The 19848-nt window shown below is 37.6% G+C and overlaps 1 protein-coding gene across 1 annotated transcript in view; it reads left to right on the top strand.

The window, feature by feature from the left end:
• The window catches only part of NUP210 (nucleoporin 210), a 69091-nt gene that overhangs the window by 18448 nt on the left and 30795 nt on the right, over window positions 1-19848 (top strand). The window contains exons 6-18 of the mRNA XM_059823207.1: window positions 90-222; window positions 1050-1208; window positions 1686-1754; window positions 2098-2204; window positions 3306-3446; window positions 4700-4837; window positions 8503-8658; window positions 11653-11851; window positions 13168-13313; window positions 15401-15622; window positions 16890-17063; window positions 18354-18546; window positions 18879-18985. Of these exons, the coding sequence (XP_059679190.1) occupies window positions 90-222; window positions 1050-1208; window positions 1686-1754; window positions 2098-2204; window positions 3306-3446; window positions 4700-4837; window positions 8503-8658; window positions 11653-11851; window positions 13168-13313; window positions 15401-15622; window positions 16890-17063; window positions 18354-18546; window positions 18879-18985 (1944 nt within the window). The remainder of the gene's footprint in view (window positions 1-89; window positions 223-1049; window positions 1209-1685; window positions 1755-2097; window positions 2205-3305; window positions 3447-4699; window positions 4838-8502; window positions 8659-11652; window positions 11852-13167; window positions 13314-15400; window positions 15623-16889; window positions 17064-18353; window positions 18547-18878; window positions 18986-19848) is intronic.

The following is a 19848-nucleotide window of genomic DNA, read 5'->3' on the forward strand; positions in this document are numbered from 1 at the left end:
GATTACAAGCTATTGCTGAATGGTCTGTTTCAAACAAATGGGCTGCTTTAAATGTCGTTGCTTTTTTTTTTTTCCCCCTCAATCGATAGCATGTACATCCTGCAGAAGTCAGATTGCTTATATTGGAAAACATCCTTTTAAATCCAGCATATGACATTTATCTTCTGGTAGGAACGTCAATTCAGTACAAAGTTCAGAAAATAAGGCAAGGGAAGATTACAGGTTTGTCCTATTCTTTTTTTTTTTTTTTAACGCTTTATGTGAATTTTTAATTGCTGAGAAATCTTTAATTGTGTTTAAACTACTTTGTTAATATTTAATACCGTTTTCCTAAATGACATGCTGTTCAGTTTTTTCTGTCAAAAAAGTTGTGTCTGTAAAGGATATACTCTTGCAGATTTGTCAAGGACAGGAAGGTAAGGGTAACAGAATAGGAGCTAGCACTATCATTTTAGATGTACTCATTTATTTCACATTGACTCAGAGACTGTGTCTGACTTTCTTAGTGAAATCAAATTTAGGTTAGTAACTTTTCTAACAGACAATGTTTTCCTGACAAATGGATTTGCTCCACTTCTGCAAGTGTGGGTTAGCTGGCTTTATGTCCTTTTAAAAGTGTGGAAGTTTGTAATTGCATCTGTTGCTTACAAGGAGCCTGTGCTAGTAATGACTTGACTTTTTTTTTTCTTTTTAGTAAGCTAGGCTTGGTACATCAACGAGTAGTGCAGAATGGAGCAGCAGAAATTGTTATAACTCATAGAAAGTAATTTGACCACTTTTGAAGCTGGGAATGAATTGGATGTTAGGTCTAAACAGTGGGATGATATTAGATGGAAATTGCAGCTTCAAAGAAATTAAAGGCGAGAAGCTCATTTTGTGTATGTGTGTATTGATATGATCACACAAATGCTATTTCTACTAGACATTAAAAATACAGATGTAATGTGTGCACTAGGCATCAATAAAAATTAATCAGCAATAATTAGCAGCATCCAAACACTGACACGCTTGCTTTTATTGTTTCATATGTTGTCTTGTTTTATGTACAGAATTAATGATGCCGTCTGATCAGTATGAACTGCAGCTGCAGAACAACGTACTGGGTCCTGAGGGAGATCCGTCTTGGCCGGTTGCCAGGTTGGACCAGACAACATCGGTTGTAACTGCATTGCAGCAGGGACAAACTAACCTCATACTTGGGCACAAGAGTATCCTTCCTAGGTGATGCTTTTCCATCCAGATCTTCATGGCAGGAGACAAACTTTCCACCCTTTGCAGCACAAAAAGATAAAATTATCCACATTTGTACCAGTAGTCTTGAAAATCAGGAGCACCTGGTGGAGCCATAGAAAGCAGCACTGCTGTGAATTAACTCTCAACAGAGCTGCCTGATGCCTTGAAATGTTTGAAGAAATTAGGTTGGCAAAAGATCAATTAAATCATGTCTGTTCCCCTCAGTCAATGTGGAAATGTGACGGGGCTTTATTTAATTTTTATATTTAGAGCATGATATTCTCTAGTGGAATCTCTAAAATGCTCACTGTCTTTCAGGGTAGTGGGGATAACATTTATTTTCAGTGTAGAATTAGTTTCAAATATCCGAAGAGGCATGAGGAGCCCCAGGAACAAGCTGAACTTTACCTGACTTCTGTCAAAACTTTTCCCTTCCTTTACTGAGACTTCAGGTATTCGCATGCAAGGGGTTTCCAGACTACCAAACAGCACTATCTATGTTGTAAATCCTGGGTATTTAGGTTGGTACTGACTGCAGTTTTCTTGATTGCCTAATGTAATTTCTTGCCTTGTTTTTCTGTTGGTGTTTTTCTGTGTGTATATACACACTTCCATTTCTCATATTACTTCTCACAGAAAAGTAATTTTATTACTTCTCATAGAAGAGTAATTTTATTCATGAAAGTAGCTTAATGTGAAATAGGTTTAGTAGTAAATATTTATTTATTTTCTTTCATCTTAGTGTTCAGCAGCTTAAAACAATGCATGTGCATCTTCAGAGTGTGGGCACCAGAAGCAAAATGCTTATATCCATTACGTAAAGAGACTGTTGGTTTGTGCTGTTCAATATTTCCTGTTTTGTAGGATTTACAGTTCATCCAGGTGACAGATGGGTCCTAGAAACAGGCAGACTTTATGAAATTACAATTGAAGTGTATGATAAATCAAGCAATAAGGTGTACTTGTCTGATGTAAGTGGAAATGTTGACATACTTCTGAGTGTCTGTCTCCTAAATCTTGGCTTTCTTGGAAATTAGTTGAGCAGTTTTTTATTTACATTGAGTTAGGACATTTCAAAGCATGTTGTTTCTTGCCTTTTCCTTTTATTCTTTTGTTTTGTTGTTGGTTTTATTTTATTTTTTTTTAAATAAAGCAGTCTGGGTGATTCATGTGAAAGTGCCCATTGGAGTCTAAGTGCTGTAGAAAAAACTGAAAGAAGTTGGACAATGCACTTCAAACATGTAGCGTAGGCATTACATTGGAAATTGCAAACCGGTGTAACTGCTGGAGAGCAGTACTCATACAGTACTTCATCTCATCAACCCCCTCCCAAATATAATATTGTCACGTCTAGAGGCAATCTCTCCTATTAAAGAATGAGGTGTAAGGTAGGCTTAGAACACTCTTGAGGAGCTACCTATTTCCTTTCAATTGATTATGGGAAAAGCTTAGCTGATTAGCTGGCATTAAAACACTTCACTGTTTGGTAGTTAAATAAGAAGAATTCTAGGTACTAGCTACCAAATATACATTACTCTTAAAAAAATAATAGAAAAAAGATTTAAATAGTTAATTTGCAAGCAGAAAAATTTTATTAAAATACTGCTTTTCAGAATATCGAATTTATGTGAATGTTATTTTACTTGCGCTTACTTGCTTCCTGAGATACAGATCTGAATTTCAGCTAGATCTCAGAAGTGTGCTATTGGGGCAATATATTTGCATGTTCTTCCCCTTTTGTGTTTAAGAATGACAAAATTCAGAAATTATTGTAAAATATGAATTATTTAGTGGTATAAATATTGGTACTTTTCATGTTAAATTACATGTTGCTGATAATTTTGAAAAGTAAATATTTTCTGTGGAGTTAATGCTCTGTCTAAAAGATATAATCTTGTTGAAAGACTGAAGCTTTCATAGGGAAAAGTTCTGACTCAGTTTCAGATAAGTTTCTTTGAACTGTTATTAAACAATTGTTTTCTCATTGATTTGTTGCTAGTATGTTTATGGCTCTCTGTACAGTATTGATGTCAGTTACCTGTGGCAATACCTATTTAATGTTCCGATTTTAGAATATCAGAATTAATACAAAGCTGTCCAAAGAATATTTTGAGGTGCTGAAGTCATCTCTGAATGGATCATATCATTATGTGAAAGCAATAAAGAAGGGTCAGACCATTATTGATGCTGCACTGACATCAGTAGTAGATCAGGTATGTTTTTATAATAACTCTTCTGCTTTACTGGTAGGCCTAAAATGATTTGCTTGTGCAGTAGTGACTTAATAGTGACATAGTAGAAGGAAACCTAAGAATTACATGGGTCTAAGCCATCTTTGTTTAAACAGATTAAGAACCAAATTCTCAAATCTTTACTTCAGGAAAACTGTCAATTAAGTCAACAGAGGATTTGCTTAAATAAAGACTGGGATTTCACTACCAAGTGTGAGGCAAACACCTGTTAAACTAGTGGTGCACAGCACTGATTTTTTTTTTCATGGCAGATACTTATGTGGGCACATACCATTTCCTTGTGCTGGTGCAAAGGTCCTCTCACATTCTCTGAGTGAATTTTACAATTTATTGTGGTAGGATCATCAGTGTCATACCCTGGCCTTGTTCGGCTTTCAGTTACATTTGGAAAGTTTTCTGTCATTTGGTAAGTGATGTTAAATGCTGGAATGAAAATCTGCCAAATGTATCAGCCTGCAAATTTCTTCCAATTAATATTCATTAACTTTCTGCTAGTTGGGCAGGCTGCTGAATGTATGGCTAACTAGGGTACATGGTGTGAAAGTGATTTGCTTTTGCTTGAAACTTGGAAAAATTCGACACTAGAACGATTTCACAGCAAATGGGTTCTAGTGATTCCTTGAGTAGGATTTAGCAGATCCTTGTATGTGATAAGTCATGCTCGTTCTCTGTGTCAGAGAGGTACGCTTGAATGAGGTCAATTGAGAGCTGTTAAAATTTTCCTTCAGAACTCCAGTAAGAAACAGTATGTTGTGCCAGAGGGTTATGGCATTACAATTACAGCAAAGTTGTTAAGGCCAGTGTTTTGGGATAGGTTGAGGAATGTGTCTTTTAGGCTGAGTTTCATCTTCACCTGCTGCAAAGTGGAATTGAGCAAAGAGTAAATGCAGGTGTGGAGTTACCAAATTAGTTCTCCAGAAGAGGTCTCGAAAACTAGGAGTAGTGAAAGAGTGTATTTCTTATTGCTGTTTGCCTTTTAAATTAAGGTGAGCACCTGTATCTCCATATAGTAATATTGCTCATTTAATACGATAGCACACTTTGCTGCAATGAGCTGACTGTTTGCTCACAAGTAACACTGTTCGTAAGTGACCCTAAATAGTTGCTTTCCTTTCTGAGATGTTTTCAACAACTTGTCTCTATATAAGGACTAAACATTATTCCTAGAAAGTATTATGGTATCATTTATAATACTGTGCTGTTGCTTTTTGTAGGATGGAGGTGTTCATACATTACCAGTTCCAGTGCAAAACCAGCAAGATGTTGAAATATATGTTCCCATAGTTCTTTCACCCAGCATTTTGACGTTTCCTTGGCAGCCAAAAGCAGGAGTCTACCAGTACACCATACAGGTATGCCAAAGAAGTATCTAAATGAAGGAAGTATTGCTCAAGCAGGCACAGTAAGGCCTGTAACCACTTATATAGAGTTGACTTTGGATACTTCAGGCACAGTGATATCCAAAACTTTATTTGGAGGAATTTTGTTGGATGTTAGTTGCAGAAATTAATGTGTGGTTAAAAAAAGCACACAAAAAAACAACGAACGTAAAAACCCCACTAACTTTTACCTCTTGTCTTTCATTCACTCCCTCTCTCCCTCACGTATGCACCACACACATACACAGAGAGTGGTTTGAAATTACAGAAAACATCCTAGGTACAAAGCTTAGTAGTAATAATTTGAGGCTGCGATTTACTGTGAAGAGATGGAAGTATGGGAGTATGCATCGGAATGTGAGGTGACTGCAGAAAGGGCATGACAAGATCAATGAGCAGCGCCCTGTCGGTCTCTGACATCAGTATCCCTCACTCCCCACACATCTCGTACTTCTAACAAAAAGCTACAGGGAGGCAAAGGCCACAGTTTCGTTTACAGTATGACCTTCTAAAGGGACCTTTTTCTTACATTTCTTATGTGTGTCTTTGCTCCCATGCTTCCAATCCTTCCATAAGCTTCATGAAGCAAAAGGCTTGTCTTCCAGTATCCAGAGTATAGTCTAACTGGAGAAAAGAACATTGTGCTTTCCCAGCCCGGACTCTTATCCCAGTACAATGATACTGAGATCCTGCACCGAAGTGTTTCATGCACAGTTCCTATCTCTCCCTTTTAGCGTGAAGTAGTGCGGACTTTTGGGTCTGTCTTCAAGTAAACAGTATACAAAAAGAGGCAGAGGGATGTAAACAAATCGATCTCATAGAGGTAAAATTGCATTCCCTAGTGTAAAACTGAAGTTAATGGCATTGAGTTTAGCGCTGTCGTCTCTACTTGTAATTTCCATGGGATTTGGTTTAGTTCATGCTATACCCAACCACACCAGCAGAGTGTGGTAAAAATGCTTAGTACAAATACACATTTTCAGTACTTCATCATAACTTCTGCTAGAGTTTTCCCAGTAAGGGAAAGTAAACATGTTTTTCTGTTTCCCACCTCTTTTACAGTTCTATTCTTGTCTTACCTTATCTTGCACGTGTCATCAAATATCTCACTAGAGAACATTCCTTTGTCTTACTCCAATAATTGCATCAGTATTCTTACTTCACTGTGACTTTTTTTTCATTAAAAACATAAAACCTTTTTTTCTCCCAACATTTAAATTAGTTTGCATTTACTGAAACTAAGAATGTTTTCCCAATCTGCCCATTCAACAATACTAGTGGCTGTTTACAATAGCACACAGCTTGACTGTTGTTCCTGCCTGTAGATTAGTGTTTGCCTCCTAGTCAATAGTTTTTGAGTCAGGCTATTTTAAATTGGTGAATAGACTTTTTCTGAAATTAAGTTGAAGGGGATTTTTGGATCTAGCCAAATTCTGTTTATAGCTAAAGTAACTTCTTCCAGATGGTATCAGAATGACTTTTAGGTTTTACTTTGTCAGCTGTCTGGTTTTTTGTTGGTTGCTTTGTTCATATTTGTGCTAATAAGATGGCTTCTGTTGGAAGGAAAAAGGGGGGAAAAAAAAAATGTTTCCTCCCTTCCTTGCATGAATTAGAAAAGTGAAGTGCCATCTTTGTGAAGTGAAGCACATGGAGGTTATTTTTTTTTCCCTAGTGAGACCATTGCCGTCACTGGTAATGGTTTGTGGAGTGGAGTTCAGCTAACAGGCTGTGGATAATGATAAGACTGCAATAGAAGTTGGTTTATCCTTTCTCTCCTCAGTACAAACTGTCTGCTAGAGAGAAAAATGTAGTAATGCAGCTGGTTTGTATGGCGAGGAGATGTGACTCCATAGAATTATTAAGAATTGGGTATTTATTTTATGTTTTCTGCTTATTGCCCTGTTTTAATTGAAAATATCTTTGGAAAACATTCTGAACTTTTACATTCTTTAAACGTTTCTTGCCACATCCCATGTATCTCCTTCTGTGACACACTGTTACCTATTTATCCATTTGTCTTTGTCTGGTGCTCTTTCAGTAATCAGGTTGTGCACATGCTCATGGGAAGGAAAAAGGGAAATGACTGTTCTTTTGATTATTTTTTTTTTTTCTGGTAAAAGTTATTAGCTAAGCTGCTGCATCATTTAGTTTTATTTTCCACACTGTCCTTCTAGACAAGATTTATCATCTTGTCCATTATTAGTGTAATTATGAAACAGTTTAGAGCAAATGCTGAGGAAGTTAAAGAAATGAAAGCAATACATGTAAACAAAAAAATTGCTCAGATGTTCACCCTTGTTTTACTCTGATGGAACTTTGAAATTTATTTTGGAGTGTGAAAGTATTTTTTTTTAAACTTGCTTTAAAAATTCATTAGTATACCTTTCTGCACAGTGTTTGTCTCAACAGATACTTCCTATAGCTCACAATAATGATGTTTAAAACCTATATGTTTTATAGTGTTGTAATGATTATGTTTCTTCAGTAACTAGTATTACACATCTAGGAGGACAGTATACTACTTGTGCTGGCAAAACGTTTTTTGGTCCTTCACTTTATAAAATATGAACCTGCAGCAGATATAACCCTGTCCTGGCTGCCAAGTCCTCATACAGTGGGTATAATCATTTGTCTCTATTGATGGGGACCATAATATCAAGTAACTAGTTCTTACCCTTTTGTAGAATAATTTCACTCACTTCAGCTCTTCTAATTGTGAAACAACCCTTCAAGAGCTGGGAGCTTGAGGAAAAGTGTGGGGTTTTCTTTTTTGTTGGTTTGGGGTTTTTTATGCGAATCTGCATGATAAACCTGAGATTATAAGTTTGGTAGTTACTGACTCCTTCCTTGAAAAGCCATTGTGGGAGTGTAGCCTCTATGTTTCGCAGACCCTCGCAGTGCTTGTTGCAAGAGTGGGCAATTTCCATGTGTGCCTATCACTCATTCCATGACTGATCAGTTGCTGGAGCAGCACATTTGTTGAATGGCTGCAGGTAGACGTGCTGATTTTCATCATAAAAATAAAGAGGTAATGCCAAGAAGAGAGTGACTTTTTTCTTTCTCTTTTTTCCCCTCTTGCCTCATTCCCTCCCTGCCTCCCACCTTCTTTTTCTTCCCTTTAGATTGCTTAACAATTCCCATTGAAAGAAGCTAGTAGGTACAGAGTGTCAGGTTAGTAGCTCTGAGACCCAAAATCAGCACTTTGGCCGTCAGCAGCAGCGCAATAGTGGGAGTTCTCAGAAGTACAATAATCCCACATGCCAGGCCTCCGGTGTGTCGATTTGTGAAATGCTCTGCTGACTCTAAGCCCTATCAATCACCAGGAGTTGTGAGCATCAGGCTTCTGGAGTTGGGAGGGAGATATTTGGGTTAGCAGCACTGGTGCGCACATAGTATATGTGCGTGAAGAAAGATGAAATTAAAACGAATTAAGGGTAGCAATCATCTCATTTCTTACTTTACCTTGCTTATTTGAAAGTTCTGAGGTGTTATTTTATTTGTATTTCCTTAGTAATAGCATTGTCGTTGCTCAGTGTGTCCCTGGTTTTCATGCAAGATGTTCAAAGGCTTGACAGCTAAGAAACGTGAGAACCATATACTTTATAAAATATCTGAAAGGTTTTCTCTCTGTATTCTAGGCTCATGGTGGAAGTGGAAATTTCAGTTGGTCCTATTCTAACCAGGCAGTTGCTACAGTGACAGTCAAAGGAGTAATGACAACTGGAAGTGATATTGGCATCAGTGTAATTCAGGCAATTGATGTTCAGAATCCATTGCATTATGGAGAAATGAAGGTAAAACTCTTATTTTCCCTGCTCCCTCTTGAATATGGCTTCTGGAAACAGCGAAGAAGCTGAGAATGCCATAGGCATTCCCCTTTCCAAAGTGTTCCCAAAAGGTTTCCCTGCCTGCCCTGTGGCAGGTTAAGTGATCAGATTCAGAGTTTGTGCCTTCTGGGTGTTCAGGCTCTTGCCACTGCATTAACTTTACTCCCATTTTTGCCCCTTCCTGATTTCCTTGGCAAGTCTTTTTCCTTGTTGAAAGTTTTGAGCGCAAGAAGGAAATAGTAATTTACTACTGGCCTAGCCATCTAAGCAGATAAGCCAAACTAAAAATGCATTCTGCAGGGTAAGAGGTGGGTGTTTTCCCTCGATATAAAAGGATGACAGATACCATCAAGATGCACAAGGAAGTTCCTGCCTGGAGAAGTGGCTGAAGTGAATACAGTGCCACATAATGAATCTAGATACCAAAGCTGGCCAAGAAAAAAAAAATCTTTAGGAAAATGAGGAGAAAATGGGAATGAAAAATACACCTGCCAAGAGGGATTCTGAGGTCTCTGTGAAAATCATACCCTGTTCTTAGGATTTGGTCGGGGTGATCAGTGTGTAGTATGGAGTGAAGAAAATAAAGGAATTGTATATGTAATGGCCCCACAGGAAAAACTATACGAAGATAGGTGAAGAAGCTGCTCTGGTTAACACTGTAAATCTACAATCTTAAATATTTTTTCTCTGGAATGTGATTGATTTGGAAATATCTCCTTGTGTCCTTTGGACATAAATAATTTTCTTTAATGAAAGTGTGTCAGTGTTTACTCTCTCTGTCAAGCTGTTAAGAACTGCGAGACCTGTATCATGATAGAATAGAAACTAAAACCAAGTACTGCTGTGGTGTATAATAGTACTACTCTGCTACCTTCGCAAATTCAGCATTTTAATCTACGCTTTAACTCTGCGCCTTTTGCAAAGAGCTAAGCATTGGAATGGAAACCTAACAGAGAAGAGGAAACTTGCTCCTGACCTCAGAAAAACTAAGAGATAGTGTACTGAGCACATGTGACTAATCTGGGATCCAGAGGCTGTGTTTGTCTAACTACATGGTCATAAATGAAATAGGTTTGTTTATGCCAAGCGGATGCTATTGAGGCTGGCAAACAACCTCCATCTGGCTAAGGCTTTATAAAGGTGATGGTCTTTGTTTCTGAGGGAGCATAGAAGTTGATTTAGGAAGCGAGTCTTGCAAGCCCTGGGGCAGTGCACCTTCCTTCCAGGATATGTGCCTGTAATTTAGCAACTGGTGAGGAACAAGCTGATTGCATCAAATATACATGTTAGCTGTAGAAAATACCTCATCATTTTTAAGTATTCCCATGTGCGGCACTGCTGTAATTGTTGTACTGCACTTCTGTTGCACCAAAGTCCCTTTTGACAAAAGTGCTAAAAAATGTGTTTGGTCAAGACTGCTAAGTCCGTCCCATAATCAAGAGGGAGCTATCTAAGCAGGTATCTTTCCTCTCTTTTAGTATGTGTGTTTTGGGAAAGATCTTTCTAACCAAGTTTTACTTGGAACAGCTGCGTCTACTAATGCTGGGTTTTTTGAGGGGCAAATTAGCTTGGGTTTTGTGCTCAGATTATTTATGTCAATTCTACAAAATTAATTTGAGAGAGGTTCTAAACTTCATGCTTAAAATAATGACTTAAATGCTTAAAATAATGACACAGATTAAAATTTGTGCAGAATTTAGTTTACAGACTTGCTCTGAAATTATTCTCTGGACAACCCAGGATGCTGCTTTTCAGCAGTGCAACAGTTACCAGCAGGAGATACAGGAATGAAGATTTTTCAGTTGAAACTTCTTATCCTCAAACATAAGTCAGAGCCTGAAGACAGAAGAAAAATACTTCTCTCCATGTGAGCTTTCAGAGCAGTGTATTGCACAATCTGAATAGGTTATTTTTGAATGCCTTTGTTCTTGTGTTAGGAATTGCATTCTTCATAGACTAACTCTGAAGAGTTCTATTTACTGACCTCAGTCAGCAAGTTTTAGGAATAGTTAACTATGTTCCACAAGGATTACAGTTTTAACTCTCTACCATATGGTTCAATATTCTATCCTGAAGCCATTTGCAGATGGTTAGCAAGTTAAGATCTTGCAAATGAACAGCTTTGATCATAGTGATTGTTACGAAATACGCAGTCAGTCTGTGGTGGATTCTTTAACATTAATGGAAAAAGTAGCAAATCAGAATAACAAATAATACAGTTAAGGCTTGTTCATCAACATACCAGCTATAATAACATTGAAGATCTATTTCTGTCAGTCTTATTTTTGAAAATAATCCTTTTGATTTCAAAAGTATCTCTCACATAAAGATTACTTGTTGAAGCAGAAGGCTGTTAGATTAGTACATATTTGTTCACTTATTTTAGATTGCTGACATATTACTGTGGGGAAATGTTGAGCCCTGGACACCTTTAAAAATGTTTGGGCCATTATTTCCCTTAACTTCTACATACCTGCTGCTGTGAGCAATGGAGGCTGGGGAGCCTTGCTAACTATGTCAGGTCTAGCTCAAATATTTACACTGTAAAAGTCAAGGTTGGATACTAAATTTGTCCCAGTTGGTGATCTCCTCCTGGAGATATCGTGCAACTTAGTCCACGCTTTAAAATCAACAAAGGAGAAGAGAGAATTGTAGAAGTAGCAGTAAAACGATCGCCAAACTAATGTGAACTTAGTCTGTTATGGGTAAAGAGCATTAAAATAGTGGCAAGCTTTTCCTGGCCCTTTCTGATACCTTTCTGTGGCAGGTAAACACAAAAGCAATGTTGAATCTGAGAAGAATTGTTTCCAGCCATCAGAGGGAAGTCAGCAGCTAGGAGAAGCATACAAGAGGGCTAATTAAAATAAGGAGAGCATACTGAAGTCTTTCTTTTTTTCTTCTGGTACTGTTTTGTGCAGTTGTGTTCATACATCTCTGTCCTGTGTTTCTTTCCTCCTTCAGGTGTACGTAACTGAACCTAGTGGGATGGAGTTCACACCATGTCAAGTTGAAGCACGTGTTGGCCAAATATTGGAGCTGCCCCTGAGGATTAATGGCCTAACAAATGTTGAAACAGGCGAGACGGTGCCACTGAGTGACTGCTCACACTTTGATCTAGTTGTAGAAGTAGAAAACCGTGGTGTGTTCAAGCCACTTCAAGGTGATTTGACCCCCTCCCTATTTTGAAAGTTAAATTAAAATGTTACTAAGTCATACGTCTCCTTTAAATCACTATTTTAATTGCTGTGTACCGTATTCCCAGAGAGGTGCTTAACTTCAGAGGTGGGGATCAGAATAGTTTTATTTTGAGGATGTAATTACTTTTTAATGCAGAACTTCCTTTTGATATTTTTTATGTATTGAAGGACTTTGAAAGCATTTTGGCAATTATTGTATTGGATAATGTGCAGTCTCCAGTATGGCTTTCTACTGATTCAGTACTTTTAACGTGCTTCTGTAACAAAGCTGATGGGTTTTTTCATAAGAGGGGTCCACATATGTTGTGTTTTGAGGTAGCATTAGAAGACTTACAAGAACACTAAGATGAATAACTGCTTTGCTTGAATTGTCCAGCAGTACTTTCTCTTCTGTAAAGACCCTGTTCGTTGCTTGCTCACAAGGAACTAAGACAATCAGCTGCTTAAATTTTGCCAAAGCTCTGTCATTGTTAAGCTCATTGCTTTAAGAAATGCCTCTTGTCAGGTTTATTGAGAGTATGGAGTATGCATGTTATTTTCAAAGATTGCCATTAATGTTGCTGGGCTAAATGGACATTGAGCAACATGCTTATTCCTGTATCTACTGAATTTAGCATGTTATTCAGATGTACCATTGATTTTTTTTTTCCAAGTGTCTCTTGTATAGAAGCTCTTCCCTGTGCTCCTGAGCCAGTAAAACCAGTCTGCATTGTACCATCTGTTTGCCTGAGAGGCAGCTATTTTAAGTGTCACTATGTAGTATGCTGTTGTGCTGTTTGTTTTAAAAAAAGAAAAAAATAGACCCCTCCCAAACCCCAAAATGTCCTCTGAGTAAGCAGAGAAATTTCATTAGAATACCTTACCTTCAGCTAGAGAAAAGATATATTGCCTACAGTTCAAGTTGTTCTGTGCGGGAAAGCTTGTCTAAGCACTGTGAATTATTTGTGCTTAATTACAAGCCAGTTTCATTTTAGAACAGCAAGATGAAAATATTCAGTAAGAGACAGAAATTATATTAGTTTGTGCCAGAGTAAAGACTCATGTCCTGTTTAGGGCAGTGTGAAAATAAAGAAGTTTGTGAGACATGGATACTTCAGTAAGTGTTGGGTTTGAGATCAAAGACAGTAGTGAACATTTTTACCCATTTGGTTGGAGAACACATCTCTACTTACTTCTGGTGGAAATGCTTTTGTTGAGAAAAGCCATGTTGAACTTGCATTAAAATGCCTGGGCATTTCTCTCCAGATACGTATTTATTTATTTTTAATTTATCTGACAGGAAGGCTTAAGCCAACTGCCGATTTTTGTAGTGGAGTCAGAGTGAAAGCTGAAACTCAAGGATACACAGCACTTGTTGTCAGTTACACCCATGGTCATGTCCACCTCAGTGCTAGCATCACCATTGCTGCTTATCTACCATTAAAAGTAAGTCTGTGTTCACTGTTCCTAAAGCAATCCATCACTTAAAATGCCTTTAAATATCAACTTGCTGTTCGTCATTATGTAATGAGTATGTTCAAAAAAAATGAGGTGGGTGGTTGATTCACAGGAAAAAAAATTATGGACTGTTTTGGGGAATGATTTTTTTAACCCTTTCTCCGTGGAGTATATATAAAATGGAGTTTCCTACATGGACATTACAAGCCAGCTATGGAGGAGTGACTAGTGTGATAGCGAGCTAACAGATTGTTGCAACTGCTGAAGTGGAAAGTGAATTTGATAATCCTTGCCCGTTTTTCAGACTTCTGGCAAAAAGAGTCACAATTGCTGTCATCTGAAGAAATACGCAGGACAGTAATAGGAGTCAACCCTCATGCGAATGAGGATGTGTATCTTGTTTTGCACAGCACACCTGAATTAGTAAATTACTTTTCAGCAAACTCTAGATGGGTTGAAAATTATGTGAGACTCAAATCGTTCGTTTCTTGACTGTCCATTTTACTTGATTAAAAATTGGCTTAATAAGGTAAGAAGGGGACAGTCACAATTCCGTGTCCATAATGGCAAATAAAAGTAGACCTAGCTTACGATTTCTGCTTTCACAGTATATAAACTGATTTTTGCAAGAAGGCAATGCTGACTTGCCTGTACGGCAGTGAAAATTTATGCTTTTTCCCTACAAATGGGAGAAACATAATTTCACTGTTGGACAGTTCACTAAAGAAAACAGGAAGAAAGAACCTGAGTACAGGGTCAATATGTGGAAATATGAAACAGTATGCTTATGTTACCCTCATCTTCAGAGATCTAGCGCTGAATCTGTAAAGCTGAAGTCGATAATACATTTCACCATAGCTTTTTACCCCAAATCTGGAACAAAGTTTGTGCAAATCGTACAAATCTGAGACTGTAATGATGATTTTATTTTTTAAATGTGCTTTTCTGTCAGAGATCTTAAATAGTTGAGTATAATTCTTTGAAGATGCTGAGGGATCCTGAGCAGAGTGTGTAAACTTTTCTGGTTTTGGCAGCACATGGGAGAGAGGGGCATTATCCCTTTAATTAAGGAATTTTTCATATGTATGTAAGTGTAGAACAGTGATTTCCACATTCTTTTCCCTCCTTTCTGTACAATGAAATACTTATAATGCCCAGAAATGGAGGGCACTGGCATTTTTCTGTCAGATATCTATTTAAAAAATAAAAATTATAACATAAAAAGTGGAAGAAAGATAAACAGGAATCAAAAGGCAGGCAGACACTCGAGACTAAATCTCATAGTTTCACAATGGGTTTTTACCTTTATATTACAAATACAACCAGGGAGTGAATGGGAGGAAAGAGGAACATCTATGCCGGTGCTTCCCATGCCTTCTTTCTCTTCCTACCAAAATGCACCTGTAAAGAATTGAACCATCCTTTATGTTAGCTGCTGTTTCTTTCTTACTAAACTCCTGAGTCATATGATGTTATGGAACACAAGCTACAAATGCTTATTGTGTGCTAAAATGTCAGGTTAAGTTCTGTGATAATAAACAGCACAGGCTGTTACACTGATGCACATCAACGTGCAACTTATTGTAGAGATTTGAAGTAAAACTTGTGTAGGAGAATAATTACATGCTCAGAACTGTGCTGGAGAGAGCACTGTCAAGTGAAAGGATTTTTGAAGGGTAAAATTTCATTCATTTAAAGTACTACCTATTTTAAAAAATGTACTAGAATACTTTCTCTCTAAATGGGCTCAGAAGAATATATTTGGGGTCTTTCTCTTGCTGTAACTCTTCATGAAAGAGATGTAATTACAATGTAGTTAAAACTTTTCTTTGAATCCGTGGGTTCCAGTGAATATAACCCGACTGGCCAGAATACTTGTAGGTGATGCTGATAATTTTGGTGCAACTCAACACGTTCTAAAACAACCATGCTTACAAACCACTGTATGGGGAAAAATCATAGACTTATCAAAATAGTAAATATAGCTCTTCCATTAAGAAGGAACTTTCTTTTGCGAAGTGCAACCAAGCTACGTGTAAATAGAATCATCAATTTGTAACTGTCGTTCGTTACAGACTATTGATCCTCCATCTGTTGCTTTAGTGACTTTGGGTTCCTCTAAAGATATGTTATTTGAAGGAGGACCTAGACCATGGGTACAAGAACCTTCAAAGTTCTTCAGGAACATCACCGCTGAGGATGCAGAAAGTGTTGGTCTGTCTTTATTTGGACCTCCTACATCACGAAATAACATCCAGCATTGGGTTAGAGTATCTTGCAAAAGCCTGGGAGAGCAAGTAAGTGCCGGAAGGTATTTGTATTGTCCTCCGTCAAACACTGAGCTAAGGCAGTTGAGAACAGGCCTCAGACAGGTTTATGATACCATATACCTTTTATATAACTAGTAGTTTCTGTAATAAGCCAGTAAAGAGCTTGGATAAGTACATAGTTTATGCATTGTGATGCTGGTACAGGTTTTAGAGTGAGCATTTCATAACATTATATCATGAAGTGGTTTATGATGGGTTTATTGCAGTATAAAGCCAAGTCACAGAAACCTTATGTTGTAGAATGTGTTAAACAGATCCTAATAAGTGCAGCCTCAGTTTGCATGAATAGGATCATAGCAGAAGGTTATTGCAGTAAACTGACTCTTACGTCTGACCTGGTCCTCTTAACCAAGTTACCTTCCAGTGTGATTCTGTTTATTCAAACAAATGACAACCATATGAATTTACTGCTCTGATATTTGTGCAGTCTTTGTGGTAGTGGCCGTAGCCATTGTCCACCTGGTCTTGTTTTCTCTAACACACAGAACTGATTTATCCCGCTTTACTCACCCTGGCCAGTTCATAAAGCATTTACCTTTGATTTAATGTTTTTCTCCTGTAATTCTGCAAGGCCTAAGCATTTTGGTGTGGCTGCCAAATTGTTTAACTCGTTTCCTCAGTGGACACTGTACAAAGTGTAGCTATTTCTATGAGCACAAATTCAGAAAGGAACAAACATTTTTTGTTGACTATGACTGTGCATGCGTTGGCTGTCTGTCCTCAGCGTTGTCCAGAACAGATCTCATCTGCATGGGTGGATAAGGCAGGTAACCAGAGCTACCTCAGCCTGCTGGGATAGCCGCCTCTGTGTTTACATCCACTTTGTTTTGTTAAGAGCTAAAAAAGGAATGTAAAATAAAACATAAGATGTTTTTAAACACACTGAAGTGGCTAGAAATACTTTTCTATTCTCACTCTGCAAGAAAAACACCTGCCTGTTAGCTTTTTAAGTTACAAAAGATTTGTTGCTTGACTCAAGTTTGATAGTAATAAGCATGAATACCTAGGAAAAGTTCCCAGGAATAGTACTTTGGTAATGGTATAGAACTGTTCTTGAAATATGCACCTCCTTTTACCTCATCCTGTGTCTTAATGGTGCTGTAAATCCCCAAGAATCGTATTTTTGCTTGTTCATTCTGACATCAGAGTGTAACTGAGATGTGTGAAATAGAATATGCCTGAACTCAGTAGTCTTTTTCTCTCTCCTCACTTGCCTGTTTACATAATTGCACAGGTTATTGCCTTAGCAGTTGGAAACAACCCCACAATCACCAACCCTTTTCCAGCGGTTGAGCCTGCTATTGTGAAGTTCATCTGTGCTGTCCCTTCACGACTCACTTTGACTCCTGTTTATGGAAGTCCTCAGCTTGATCTCTCCTGCCCTTTGCTGCAACAAAACAAGCAAGTGGTAAGCCTGAGGAGTGACAGGAGAAGAATGTGTTCTTATAACTTAAAAATCAGCGTTTGGACCTCCACATACGAAATAAAGCATCTGACTCGCTGCAAGAATAGCGGTAACTCTATGTTGCGGGCCACGCTGGTAACACTGTCTGCTTCTGCATAGAGCAGTCTGAATGGGAGTTTCCTACAGTGATCTTTCAAACAGGTTTATAAAGGGATCTACCAGAAAATAGGAGTATATGTAAAAGCATTTGGATTGTGGCTTCTCACAAAAGCATCACTGTGAGGAAGCCTTTCTGACTTGTTTTGAGATAAACTTCTTTTTTATTAAAGAAAAAAACAAAAACAAAAACAAAGGAGGGAAGGGGAAAACGCTTCCAGCAGCTGTTTCTAAGGAAAGTACTTTTTCCCTATACCACTTCATTCTAATCTAACTATTCCATTGAGTATACAGAGACATATTTTACCATACACGCATTATTACACAAGTGTACGTTTGTGTGTGTCTTATTAGTAAAGGCACAAACACTGCTGATGTGAGTATACCTATGTAAGCATATACAGTGAATATTGTTGAGTGACATCAGATGTATTCAGCTTTGCAAATCTCAGTCACAATAAATGGACAGTGCATATGTGTAGATTATCAAGTATGAAGAACTTTCTTCTATACCCTAATGAGTGCCGTCACATGTTGTCTGCTGAGTAAACTCTGTGTTTTGTCGTGTTAGTATTACCAGGCAAATATAAAAGTCATCCTACTTTCATAAAACTGCAATGTGTATTGAGGTGATGAATCATTTTAAGTAACTTCTATGTAGTAACAGGATGAGGAGAGTTTTGTATATTGTAAGTCACTTCAGAGTTCACCTGTTTTTCTGGCTCTGTTATGTGTCACTTGGACAACATCAGTACACTGCTATTGCTAATACATTTCAGAAGATGAACGCTAGAATTTTGAGCTATGTCTTCTGACAAATAGCAGTATTTTTCATTATTTGTTTGAATTCCAAAGACGACAAAGTTGAGCTGTGTGGTTTGATGATTTTTTTTTTAATTTATTTATTTTTAAAGGTAATTCACTGGCTAAAAAACCCCCCACCCTCCCACCCCCCAAGAAAACCCTTGCAGTTGAAGTACAGCTTAATGACTTTGCATTGATGGCTCATTTTAATGAACATTACTCATGTGATGAATGTTATAATAAATCTCATGGAACTCAGCATTTTTTTTTTCTTTTAATGATTAAAAAAATCCTCTTGCACCTGTTCAGTTCAAAGTATTCATTCTTTTTCAGGTTCCTGTTTCAAATTACCGCAATCCAGTATTGGATTTGGCTGCATATGACCAACAGGGCAGCAAATTTGATAACTTCAGTTCTCTTAGTGTTATCTGGGAATCAACAAAAATGTCCTTAGCTAATATTGAGCCTGATATGCCAATGGAGCTGACTTTGAAAGAAGATGGAAGCGGTCAAAAGAAAATGCATGGTATGAATTAGTTTAAATGAGCATTTTGTTATTTGAAGAAGGTCAGGATTAAATCTATTTGGTAATGTCTGAGCTTGACTAAAGAAATTATTGTAATCTACAGTCATATTTCAGCTTATCCTCAACATGCATTTTAAGTGTGTGCTATTTAAAAAAAAAAAAAAGGGAAAGAAAAAAAAGGACAAAAAAAAGAACCAAACCCAATGCCTAGAACCTGTCTTGAGAGAGAAAATCCTTGTCTGTTTAAAATGATAATGGAAGAGATTAGCGGTGTACATTTAATCTTTTTCTTCCCCATAATCAGATTTATTTGACTTTTTGTTTGATTCTAGGCTTGCAAACTGTTCTAGTTCATCATGAGTCTGGAACAACTGCCATCTCTGCAACTGCAACAGGATACCAGCAATCCCATCTCAAGGCAGCTAAAGTAAAAATACCGGTACTCAGAACTCTGGTTTTTTGTTGCCCTTTTCCTATGACGCTTCATGTATAGTGTTCCTATGTATTTGTTTCCTCAGTGCATAGTAATGTAAAAATAAGGCAGTTCCATATCTGATTCTGAAGACAGATTCATACCACGATGTTTTTATAATGTCCATGGCTTTTCCTGCTTTCCTCTGCCCTACGTGCTGCTATCCATATCAAATATATCCAATTCCTTTTTTTTTAACTATCTGGGCAAGGGGATTGCAAAGAATTGTTTCAGTTGGTTTTGTTTTGATTTAAGTTTTTTAATGAATTGGTGAATCTCTGCTGCTTGTCCTTCACTAAAGCAACCATGTGCTCAGTGCAGCTGTCACTGGGGAAAGCAAATGTATTATTCCCACTGCAAAACTGGGTAGGAAGGTTCTGCATGAGCAAAGCAAAAGCTGGCTGATACCCTCATATGGACCATATGTAACCTGCGCTCTGACTAATACTTTTTTTTTTGGTCTCACATTGATCTTACAGAAGGGAGAGACTACTCTTCTATACAATGCCAGCCATAAGCCTAGGCTCTAATTTTACAAGTCATTAGCCACTCCCTGAAATACTTCAGTGTCTAGATACTCAACATAGGGGAGAGCAACAGCAAAAAGTAGTGATGATGAACAAAGAAGGGAGATGTAAACAGATGGCAATTTTCTGTTTGTGTCACCTTTTTTTTTTTTAACTGAATATAAAGGTAGGTTTCAGCCTATGGAACAACCTGACGTGCGTAGTAACTAACTCTTAAAATATCCTGCTTCACTAAATTGAAATTCTGTTTAATTTTGTTAAGCAAGATTTCAAGTGGGTTTTGACTATATGCGGTTTTGAATC

Source organism: Gavia stellata, chromosome 12 (assembly GCF_030936135.1).
Source record: "Gavia stellata isolate bGavSte3 chromosome 12, bGavSte3.hap2, whole genome shotgun sequence".
Taxonomy (NCBI): Eukaryota; Metazoa; Chordata; class Aves; order Gaviiformes; family Gaviidae; genus Gavia; species Gavia stellata.